The 12,674-nt window shown below is 34.5% G+C and overlaps 2 protein-coding genes across 2 annotated transcripts; both read left to right on the top strand.

The window, feature by feature from the left end:
- The first annotated feature begins 689 nt into the window (after positions 1 to 689).
- LOC128237577 (uncharacterized) lies at positions 690 to 5,336 on the top strand. The gene is made up of 6 exons (XM_052953170.1): positions 690 to 800; positions 2,873 to 3,193; positions 3,479 to 3,775; positions 4,011 to 4,313; positions 4,431 to 4,733; positions 5,269 to 5,336. Exons 1-6 carry the CDS (start codon positions 749 to 751, stop codon positions 5,334 to 5,336), a joined length of 1,344 nt encoding a protein of 447 aa, XP_052809130.1. The 5' UTR covers positions 690 to 748.
- Positions 5,337 to 5,858: 522 nt separating this feature from the next.
- LOC128237576 (uncharacterized) lies at positions 5,859 to 8,227 on the top strand. The gene is made up of 6 exons (XM_052953169.1): positions 5,859 to 6,015; positions 6,127 to 6,246; positions 6,786 to 6,837; positions 7,083 to 7,099; positions 7,722 to 7,816; positions 8,162 to 8,227. The coding sequence occupies exons 1-6, from the start codon at positions 5,901 to 5,903 to the stop codon at positions 8,225 to 8,227; spliced, it is 465 nt and encodes a 154-aa protein (XP_052809129.1). The 5' UTR covers positions 5,859 to 5,900.
- The last annotated feature ends 4,447 nt before the right edge of the window (positions 8,228 to 12,674 follow it).

Genomic DNA, 12,674 nt, shown 5'->3' with positions numbered 1-12,674 from the left:
AAACATAGTTCTAGGGTGGGCGAATAAATGGTACATTAGTAAGTTAGTAAGCTAATAGTAGTGTGTATGTCATTTTTTCTAGAAAAGCATATACTCACATTGCCCTTTTATCTTTTTCAAATATCGTCTTAAAAATATTAAAAAAAATACCTATCCGGGGTTCGGGCTAGCAGCATTCTTAATCGACCCTGACAATTTCACTGACATGGTGTAGTTGCTGAAAAAGTCATTCGGTCAAAACTGAATACTTTTGAAATATGGATGAATATATCGGGACATAATGTAAAAGAAAAAGGTACGCTTCTTTTTGAGAGTTGTGAGTTCACAAAATATTGCTTATATATATAAAAATTATATAGACACATAATTAAATTTCAATTGTTTATCGAAAGCTAAGAAGGAACAAGAACACCATAATTTAATTACCATTTACATTGTGTTTCAAACAAATAAAAGATGGCAACTTTAATTGGCATCGTTTCTGTTGCTATTGTTGGAAGAATAATGCACTTTTGTTGCCTGTCTGTGTGTGAGAACTAGTACGTTATTGTGGTGTTTCCGGTACTTTATCAAAGCAATTGTGGACTGAAAGGGCAAATAAAACTTATCTTCCTCATAACACAATAAGAGACTGTCTTGTTCTTTTTTTCTCATATGATAATTATCAATTTTAGTGAAATGTACTATAACTTTAACCGGACTGTAACAGTCAAATTCATGCATTTAAATAATATTTTTTGCGCGAACAATGGTTTCCAAATGGATAACAAAGGGTGTTCAATTTGCCGTGCGCTATGCTGGTACGTAGGTTATACATGCTCTTAATTATTTTATGATTTTAAATATTAAACAACATATAGTGCTATTACTATTACAATAACTACTTTTGCTACTCTATTACTGCTACTGCAACAACTACTACTACTACTACTACTACTAGTACCAGCAGCAGTAGAATAGTTCTTCTACTTCGATCTGCGTAAACACGAACATGTGACAATGCGCAAACTCTAGGCGAAAACTCGCCGCGTTATTATTTCATGTTTTCACCCTCGATTTAGCGGCTTTTCGCCTATTCGCCTCGAAAAAGGAAGACGCGAAATGGCATGAATCAACCATTATTGATAATGACAATAATTATTATAAAAATGCATTGTTACGTATATTTTACTCTACATTTCTATCTTCAGAACCCCTTTTATATCATTTCTTTGTTTTGGTCTAAACACACGTACAGTGGCTATAACTTGTGCGTATATTGTTCAAGGTTGGATAGAAAAACCAACAATTTAGTATGTAATGGTATTGTAGCTCGATTGAATAATGTTTGTGTTAATTATTTCAAATTTTAAATGTTAGGTGCAGTTCACTAGGATGCTTTAATATACAGACTTTTGACCTCAAGGTACTAAGTTGTGGCCACAATTTACAAAGTTATGGCCTTAAGTTACTTATTTGTGGCCACAATTTACTTAGTTCTGTCCACAATTTACTAAGTTGTGCCTCAAGTTACTAATTTGTGGTCATAATTTACTTAGTTCTGTCCACAATTTAATAAGTTGTGCCTCAAGTTACTAATTTGTGGCCATAATTTACTAAGTTGTGGCCACAATTTACTAAGTTGTGCCTCATGTTACTAATTTGTGGCCACAATTTAATTAGTTGTGCCTCAAGTTACTAATTTGTGGCCATAATTTACTAAGTTGTGGCCACAATTTACTAAGTTGTGCCTCAAGTTACTAATTTGTGGCAATAATTTTCTTAGTTGTGCCTCAAGTTACTAATTTGTGGTCATAATTTACTAATTTGTGGCCACAATTTACTAAGTTGTGCCTCAAGTTACTAATTTGTGGCCATAATTTTCTTAGTTGTGCCTCAATTTACTAATTTGTGGCCATAATTTACTAAGTTGTGGCCACAATTTACTAATTTGTGCCTCAAGTTACTAATTTGTGGCCATAATTTTCTTATTTGTGCCTCAAGTTACTTATTTGTGGCCATAATTTACTAAGTTGTGGCCACAATGTCAATAAATTGTTGTCCCCTCTGTGCCACCGTAAGTTATACCTATTATATGAAGGAAAGGAAATTGCTTACCCTGTTATCGTCCGGCAGCCAATTAGTATCACCCTTTAAAAATCGCTAAGACTTTCACTTTCGCAACTTTATGTATATGACATCATCATCTGCAAAAAAATCAGTTAGAACATATTGGGCCGATTTTTCAAAACTTTGATTTAATCGTGAACTATTTGATGATGTGCTGATATACTTAATTAATACAAATACTGTTGAATCTGTTGTGTCAAATAAAGTTAAAAATATTACACATCACACGTGTATTTATTAAACTTTAGTAATTATTTTTAAAGTTAACAACGAAGACGTTTACATCGTTGTTAGCTTTAACAACATTCTGACCAATCGGCCCATTGTGTACAATCTGAATGGCTTCGCTCGCTCCACCAATCTTAATAATTAATAGTTTACAAACACATTTTCTAACTATAACATTAAAATTTAAAACAGGTGAAAGACAAATGTGAGCATTGTATTGTTTTAGGTAATAAATACAGGTGTTGTAGCGTTCCTACCCTAATAGTTAATAAACATGTGTCATCCTTTAATTCAATGCCTTAATAGGATCTAATTTGCCACTTAGTAGTACTGTATCTGAATTGACAATACATTTTGAAAGTGTTTTTTTTTACAGTAAAGCCGTAAAATGCTTGAGTAGCATTACATTCTTGATGCCTTTCGTATCTATCCATAATAATACGTGATTATAATTTTACGAGTCAAATACCATTGTTTAGAGTGATATGTGTGTCGTAATATTTTGTTCTGTTTTCCTTTACTACAACATATTCAGCTCTGTGTGGATACATCAGTGCGGCAATGAACCAATATGGAACGATATCTGTAGTAGGGCCAGCGTTTACAAACAGGGAGGTTACACTGAAGGCGTCACCGTTCTATCCTTGGGGGTGTGACGTAGAATGGAAATTCTTAATTGAAAATGGTTCACAATTGAAAAGTATGGACGGGGTAAATAATACAACAAGATATTCGGAAGATGAGTCATTCTTTTTTAAATGGAAGGCTTCAACTGAATTCAACGGATCTATCTTCTACGCCGAATGTGCAACAAACAATACGATTAAAACAAACATGATATCTATAAATTTGAGAGGTAAATATCAAAGACCGTTTTAAGCCAGTAACCCATATTTTGTTGATAAATATTTGATATAAATATACAATGTGTGTTTGTGTGCGTCTGTGCGTGTACGTGTGTGTGTGTGTGTGTGTGTGTGTGTGTGTGTGCTGACCTGTGTCATTAAACGGGGTTTATGTTTAAACTTTTGACTACTGTCCTTGTTTCTGTAGTGTTCATATTAATATTTTTATCAATAAACACAAAGTAGAACAATGATTTTGTCGTGACAAATACTTTTATTTACGTTATAATTTACAGATATCGTTGGATCATGTGGAGCACTCGGGATTTTAAGCCCAGTTGTTCGCGGCGCGGACGTCAAACTTGCATATTTTCCGTCTGACCTTTATATACATCGCAACACAGACACTGGGCGAACATGGACGCACAACTTACAAGATATACAGCTACAAGATGGTTCTTACGAAGAGAGAAGTGTTTCTAAATATGTGTACATATTGACTATATTTAACTTCAAAGAAAAAGATGAAGGACCGTATGATCTAAAATGCAATGCAGATGGCAAAACGGATTCTGTGCATCTTCATATGTCGGGTATGTTTCGTTAACTTCACATAATATTCTGATTTTTATGTGAATTATTATTTATTTGTTTTGTTTTGGTACGTCGGCTTGAAATAAAAAGGAGACATATGAGAACAAGGAGGGTCATACATGTATATGTTTCCAGATAAATGCATGAGCAGCATGTTTTGAACCTGGAGTTTCAATTAACATTTTAAATTAATATTGTAGTTCAAGTTATTTAAATGAGTTTTGTTGTTTTCAGAGCGACCGAGCTACCCAGTCTTCGATCCTAAGCTACTTGACTTTAATACAACACAATGTATTTATGTTTATGCGGGCTCCGACTTTTATTGCAATACTGAAAATGGAACAGAACCTGTACAGATAGTAATTTTACTGGGACAGAATTCGTTTGTTCATGGAGAAAGAAACGGGGGGAAAGGGTACCAAATCGATAACATTCATCAACAAATGGGTGGACTGTCAAGACGGAATGTGACATGTCGGGTTTCTAATGCAGCCCTTGAAACACCTTACAAAGTGCACGGCACTCTATGTAGCGTAGGTAAGCAAATAGGAGACACATAGTGACAAGCTATGATTCGTTAGTTTTTGGAGGTTAAAATAATTGGATTGTGTATATATTTTTGAATGTTATTTAGTCATTGTGTTTCAATTTCAGAGGAAGGTAGCCCGCCAGTGCTATCAGTTCCTGAGTTCCTTGAAGGAGAAAATTCGAGTGCAATATGTGAAGTACGCAATGCTATCCAAGCTCCACTATTAGAAATACATGTTGACAATGTTTTGCTGGGTGATGTTCAACAAAAAGATTTATTTAATGGATCTTCTCATACATTTACCAGTACAGCAAAGGTTACAAAGTCTAACAAATTGTGGAATAGAAAACAAATGTGCTGCGTCAGGAAAAGCAAATATGATTTTCGTCTAGAAGTTGTTTCAGTGTGCAAAAATATCAGCATGAAATGTAAGTTATATTCAAAGCGTTTAAAGTCCACACTGTGTTAAGGCAAAACAAATTTAATATTCCTATGTTTCTCATGGTAAATGTTTGTCTTTGAAGAAAACGAATATATCCTTCTATAGTTTATCTCTTTGAAAAAAAACATACAATTTAATGTTGTATATTTTAAATTGAAAACGGTACCATTTTTATTTAGAAGTCCATATCCTGTTTCCAGATCCGCCGTCGAAACTTTCGATGTCCGTAAACAAGAAACCTTCATATAACAACAATTATGGTTCTGTCTGTTTCTTTAACATAACTTGTGAAACGGATGAATCAAATCCGCCTTGCACAATTCAATGGTCAAGCGACAATGATAATTTAAGATATGATGATAGTAATGATTGGACCTTTGGTGAAAATGGAAGTTACCGTTCTGTTTCCAACGTGATTTACATCATGACTAAAGACAGGACTGGTGGTACCATTACATGCACAACAAGATGCGCTCATTTCCCATTTAGTTTAACTAGAAACTATACTGTATATTTTTCAGGTACGTACTCAATCTTACTTATGTTGTCGACTTTCGCCGACATTAATTATCTATCAAACCGAGACTGATACACCCTTGTTAATTTCCGCATGATCATTCTCTTCCGAACGTGTGTTATTCATTTGTAACTGGATTTAGGGATCAGTCATTATATGTCTCAAAATAAAAATTAACTATTCGTTATTCCTAATGATTTATCAGTTTTACAGTTGTCCAACAAGCGCAGTAGTTAGCTCCATCCCATCTCGCCTAGAAGCGTCGAATCTCGGCCTAGGCGCATATGAGTTAAGTCGGACAAATGGGTTTTCTCCGAGCACTCCGTTTTCTCCCACTACGCAAGACTTCACTGTCGCGTAATATCGTGCTTACGAGAGTAGTTAATATAATCTCTCTCTCTCTCTCTCTCTCTCTCTCTCTCTCTCTCTCTCTCTCTCATGTTCTCAAAAATTTATACACTGCATTTCAGGTGTAACGACTATTTACCTGAACACGACATCACCTGTTCATTTACGTCCGAATAGTACAGTGGCCGTCAACTGTCTTGTGGATGATTGCAATGCTTCAGGACAATGGACGCGTTGGTGGGAAGATGAAAATAGCACTGTATTAAAGAATTGTAGCAAAAAAGAGGAATGCCTGTTAACACTGAAGTATGCGGGAGATGGAAACAGAACATACATTTGCAACGCTCGAAAACAAAAGGAATTTTTAATGAATCATTAACAGTTTCAAGCTCAGAGACAGAAGGTTTGTAATTTATAATTCAGATATTCAAGTCATTAAATATACAGATGACTTGTCTTTGATGAGTTTCTTTTTAAAGATATTGCAATCTAATAGGGAACTAAACTCTTGCAGGTAATCAATCCAATGAAAAGGACATTCAGACATTTTCCTCTACATTCCGATTTCCGTTCGTCGATGTACTTATTGGAACAGGCGTTTTTGGTGTACTCTGCATCCTGTCTCTTATCGGAAGTAAGGATTTTGTTTCCTTACACTCGCACCAACTTAACTACTGAATCTATTAAACCCATTATTCTGCAAAATATTCCAAACGTGAACTGTGAAAAGTTCCACTCTTTATGCTACTGCATTGACTTATGGTATCGTTAGAGTTAGAAATATTACAATCAAGTATGACATTTTCGCGTTTTCTATGTTTTTTTTTGGACCAATAACAAATCCTTCTCTCAGATATTTCACTTTTTAAGGGCAGTTTTAAGACTGTTTTTAAATTCGTATTAACCTTTACAAAAATTATAATGGCCAGCATGTGCATAAACATGTCTGTGCGATGTAAGGTATTAATGCATACCGTAATATATCTTTTTAGATTGCACAACTTTCCTTATAACATTTAATGCTTCTTTACCGTATCGTTTGTATGTATATAGTTTCAAATGAAAATGAGATATCTTTATGAGTAATAAATTAAAGAAAAATATTATCTACATATGCACTTCTAACAAAACTATTCAGAACTAATATTGGTTATATGTTTCACATATTTTTAGGATGTATATTTCTAAAACGGAGAAAGGCCAACGTAATAAGCACAATAGAAATGTATGTACCATTTGTAATTTTAATTAAGTGATACTGAGTTGAAGATTATGTCGAATGTTACACACTTCCACTTAAATATACTTAAATATACTTATATTGTTGATATATTGCGCAATTGATTCAGGCCAGTTTTTTTTCCGAATTAAATAAGCAGAGCTTCGTCTATCGATTATTCAGCTTAAAGGAATCGTGCTCGTATACGTTCTGTTTCCGTACTTAAGTTAATAATTGTTGTTGTTTTTCAGTGTTGAAAATCCCAGTGGTAAGTTTCCATCTTTAATTTAGTTAAAGTGGATTTGTATGTTAATTTCTTCTTATTTGTTGTTGTTAAACAAGGGTTATTTACGGCCTAGTACCAATTTACCATGGCAGATACTTCACGAACCCTTCCTGGGCGAAATAAATCATCAAAACATCATAATCATGAAATTTTTAAATCAATGATAAAATATTTCCAATTAATTATATATTTTTTCCAAATTAATTATAAAATATTTCCAAATTAATTACATGTATAACAACTTATCCAAATTAATAATATAATTTATAAACATAACCAAATAAATTGGATACAATGTAATGGCATATCATTTAAAGATGCAATCGGCGATTGCACAAGAATTAAGAAATTAACTGTATTTATTAAATATTACGTTTTTGATGTCATCTGTATCCTGGCAAATTCTAGGTTTGGAACAAGGTAACAAAACGTTTATGGATCGGCTATTTAATAGTGATCAAAAGCCCTTACAGTTTGCTAACACAGTCATTGGGAATTGTATCCAGTTTTATACTATTGGTTCAGGTTCTCTCTATTCTAGTATGATAAACTATTTCCCTCCAAATGGGCTTTTTAAATGATTAATGATACCTGAAATATACAGACACTTCGGACGATGGTGTGCTACACATAACAACGGGAGGAGTCCAGTACGCAGTCGTGCACAGGCAGGCGGACGCACAGAGGACTGAAACACTGGTAACATGCAAAGTATTCTTAAAGATAATTTATGTGATGCAAATGTCATACCAAACGTACAAAGTAGCTTAACCATTAAAAGTTACACTTGCAGGGTAGCCAACTTTGAGTTTCACTTGAATGAAAAATACCCTAACTGAATACAGTAAGGCGGGTATGCAATCTTTCGAACATTCATGCTTTCAAATACATGTGGACCTCACATAATATCTTACCAAATATGATGACACGCGAGTTTAAAAATATAAAGATCTTTTTCCCATACGACCTGTAATCGGCGATGCTTTAGTATGCTCCCTGTTCTTGTCACTTGGTAAAGTGGTACAATGCTATATATTCCAGCAGCCGCACGATGAAGCCGGCTTAACGTACGCCGATTTGGACATCGAATTCATTCCTACAGGAAGCTAACGCCAGAGTTCCGGTAAGAAGAAAGAATAAGCCGACGGAGTATGCTGACATTGACTTCTCCTCAACACAGGAAACTGCGGTAGAAGATCCTATGTACCACTTTGTATCGGCGTAGTTCTAGTGCAAAGACCAAGTAATCAAACGATAGCGATAATTTGTATATGATCAAGTTTAATGTTTGTACGTCTTCAATGGTACTGCGTACTGAAATAAATGTGGTTTAAACCAAATATTCAAGACCAATAGAAGGGATATTAAAACGTATCATTTCCTTTGGACGATGATTGTTGATTAAACAATTGATTTTGTCGACACTGAGAGTTGACGTGCATCATATGTACGATATTTTTCTGAGTGTTTTCAGAGATCCGTCAAAAGCTTTTACTCTTGTATATAGATATTGAAGTCTTTTTGGCAGTATATGACTTTTTTATCTTTGTTATCTCAACAAACGATGATTTCACTACCCTGTATGTCACTCTAGATGTGAGTTATGTACGTGATGTTCGCGTTCAAGTGGCGTGAAGGAAGCAGCGTGGCTGCCATCGGTCTAATTTATGTTGATATTAGCAAGAAAGTAACACATGGGGAATGATTTTCAATTACAATTTGTTGATATTTTGCTCGCATCAATACTTCTGTATGGATACGAAGTTTGGTTTTGTGATGACAATTGCTTCGAATGCTTTAAACATACCTTTATATTTTGACCTATTGTAAAGGGTTAAGAATTTGCAACTGATCGATGACACCGTGTATAATGTTCATCAAATTGGTAATGAATTTCAACACTTTTTTCAATTTCCCTATTTTGAAATAGATAGGTGTAAATACTTCCCTCCCTATTTTTATAGAAACCCTAATGTGTATCATTTCAGGAATTTTTTTCAACTTCATATAAAAATGTTATTACAAAAAATGCTCTTTATGTTAAAAAAGTTATGCAAGAATTTGTCTAGTTTTATAAATTGGTCAAACTTATCTACCATGTTCTTTTTTGAATATACATATGTTCGTTTTTTTCAAGATTGAAAAACAATCATTTCTACATGTTAAATTGTGTGCTTATTTTACAAAACAGCTGACTATATGTGTCATAGAGCTAACATAAGTCTATGTTTGTTTGTGATGCTTTATCGGTAATGTCATTATCATGGTAAACATTTTTTCTTCAATTTCATTACAGTTGTGTTTCGGGCTACCTCTTTTGTTTTACTGTTTAAAGAGACTCGCTCATGTAAAATGCACTTCTTTTTATGACGAAATAAAGTGTGGCAAGTCATTAGCAGTGTTTTAGCTAAGATACTGACGACTGGAACCCTTCAACAAACGTTGATATATGATTTATTTAATTATAATTTTAAAATGTTAATTTTCTATGTCTGACTTGTAATGCATGTAGTCATGTTTGTTCAAATGTACAGTAAGTTTTGAAAAGAGTACAATAAAACTTTGCTTTACTTTAGATTAAATAATATTATAAGAATGCATCATAAGATACCGTAAGAATTCTGCATTCCAGTGTGTGGTTTCATTTATTAAAACTGTTTATTTATACCCCGCCATTCTTTGTATTGTTTTATTTTAACTATCGGCCTTGAGAATAATAAAACTTGAACTTGTAGCAATTACATTTATGTTTTTACTGAACGAAGAGTTATATAATGTTTTTTTCCGTCTAATTAATGGAAGAGTTTGAAACATTTTTATAAATAAAATAGAAAGATAGGCCAAATTGAACATGGTAAATAAAGAAATGCACGGATGTGGTGATATACAATGTACACGTCATGTTATTGGTATTATGGAAAGACATTTATAAAACTTGAAAACAAAAAACATTGTAAATGTTGGATGGTGATAGCACGGGTATACACTCATGATATGCATGTCAATTTCTGAGAAGTGAAATGTTAAAAACATAACTTTATCGTACGAACGATATATATATTTCGTTCATTTAATGTATAAAACTCTACTATGTTTATATTAATATATTTATTTCGAAACAAATACATCAACAACCACAGTAAGATGTTGACTTTTTAAGGTAAACGTACTTTTAGGCCTTGCAAAATATTAATTTATAGTGCACTCACCGGGTATTAAAGCATTAAAATGTTCGAAATGTAACCCTATAAAATTTGAAAAACATCCTTTTGAACCAAAACCCGCTCCTGTCGCATGCAGCACGAAAGCATTCATTGGCGCATTTCAAGCATTCACGTGATGTTGACAGGTCTTACTACTCAACGGTTTGCAAATGTACTACGCGTTTCAAGTTTAGAAGCATTGAGTGATTTTTGTCTCCGCCAAGATCAATCGCAAATGGAATCACAAACTTCACAACTGTTAAAATGTGACGAAAAATTCACAATTGAAAACCTATAAGATTAATTGGCACATATAAGAAAATGCTTACTGGTTCATTTTGTGCATTTATAGAACCCAGGTTCATCCTAAATTTGGTAAATCTACAGTACACTAAAAATCCTTTATTGACGTAAACTCTGTTCCACAAAGACCGACGTGAACGACCGGTTGTATACATGAATGTAATATTTTTATCAGATGTTAGCTAGTTGGGTAATATATTAAACGTCTTATATGTTTACTTTTTGCGAGGGATGTAAAGAAATAAATTTGCCAAAGCAGAGAATGCCTCTTAAGTTTATGATCCAAATCCGTTCGGCAATTGTAAGGCAAGTGTACGGCAGACAATACTCGGCTATAAAACATTTTTTTAAACGGAAAATATCGTCAATTGTAAGAAATTGTATCTATTAACAAATAAATGTATACACATGAACATTAGACAATACAAAAAAAAACATTTAAAAAAAACAACAGTTAAAATATAAAATGTACAAAGAGGTTCGGCGGTCCTGGTTTTAGTAAAAGCCCTATTTTCTTGCAAACTACTGCTTTCCCATCCGTAAGCTTTTGTGCATTTAAATCATAGTACATATTATCACGGATTGTAAATCCATATTTTATAGGTCCGTAATATTATAGAAGCCGCTCATTAGGGGAGGTTAATAAGAATATTTTGTATTTCGCAGGTTTTCCTTCGTCGAAATCGATTTGCCGTTTTGACTAAGAGGCGTCGGAACACAAAATTTCATTCAGTCTGGAGTTCCTTCCCCTTTCTGCTACGCAAAAATGATTAGATGCCTGGAACCAGAACAAATTTCATTACGTAGTACTCACCGGAAGTAATATTCACGTTTTTGTTGCGACATTAATTTTGTCAATCGGAACTCCTCGGCTAGTATCAAGATATGGCATTAACAGGTGTGTGTGTGGGGGGGGGGGAATGACGCCATTTGAACCCCCCCCATCCCCCACCCCCCCAAAAAACTATATTTTTTAATTAATAGTTTCTTTGCTAGCGTATGTACATTTGGTATGCGACTCAAATTTGCTCTATGAGTGTAATCCGGCCTACGTAACCTTCGCAATAGGACTACCACCAAAATGGGCTTGAATCCGGCACACCAAAGGAGGGGGGTATGTCCGCCCAAAGGCTCATTTGGTTATATTTGGTTTTCTACTGGTAAATGCTTGAAAAGTGATCTTGCCTGCAGTCACATGACTCTAGTCGTATATATCACTACCACATATATCAAGGTCTGCCCGAGCCTTGTGGCTCCATTATGGCTTGACCCGCCGCGACGCCATCGCGACTGAAATTGTTTTTAAATACCATATTATTACTGACATGAGATAGAAGTGACTATAATTCCCTGTCAAATCCAGATATTAGCAGACAGTTCTACCCTTTAAATGCCTAGCGCAAGGCATGGGAGCTACTGGTACCATGTTTTAACGTCTTCCGGTTTGACGCGACCGGCCCGGGTTTGAAATCCGACCTTCCGCACCCGGAGCGAACTCCTATCACTAAGCTATCGGGGCGGTCTTTTGTCATAAATGTCCCTAACCAGTGGTTTTAACCCATGAGTTTTTTCTAGGGCCCTCTCTAGCCTCACCCATATTGTCTGACTCCCCTCTGCCAAGTAAACGGTGCTCTCCCACTACAAAAAAAAACCTTACCTTTCAATATTGTTTTTGAATACTAGTATGTATACATTAAACGCAAAAATAGATCACATTCATTTGATGAACTCGATCCAGGGTATAAGTGATTGTATTTAGAACACACGATTATTGTCGTCACCACAGTGGCTTGATGACAAAGGCTCATTAAAGTCACAATAAATAATTTCAACTAGCCAAAATCATATTTTATACATACTTGAACATGTATATCATCAATATAATACATTGCCATAAACATAAAATGAGATTTGACAAAAATCAAAAATACCCTATACTGTAATATGAAACATATTTCTAGGGTGGGCGAATAATTGGTACAACAGTAAGCTAACTGTGCGTATTGTATAGGGGTAATACGCGCGCGAAAATATTCGGAAAACCTGTCCAC

The sequence above is a fragment of the Mya arenaria genome, chromosome 6 (genome assembly GCF_026914265.1).
Source record: "Mya arenaria isolate MELC-2E11 chromosome 6, ASM2691426v1".
NCBI classification, from domain to species: domain Eukaryota; kingdom Metazoa; phylum Mollusca; class Bivalvia; order Myida; family Myidae; genus Mya; species Mya arenaria.
This window is presented reverse-complemented; position numbering and strand designations above follow the sequence as displayed.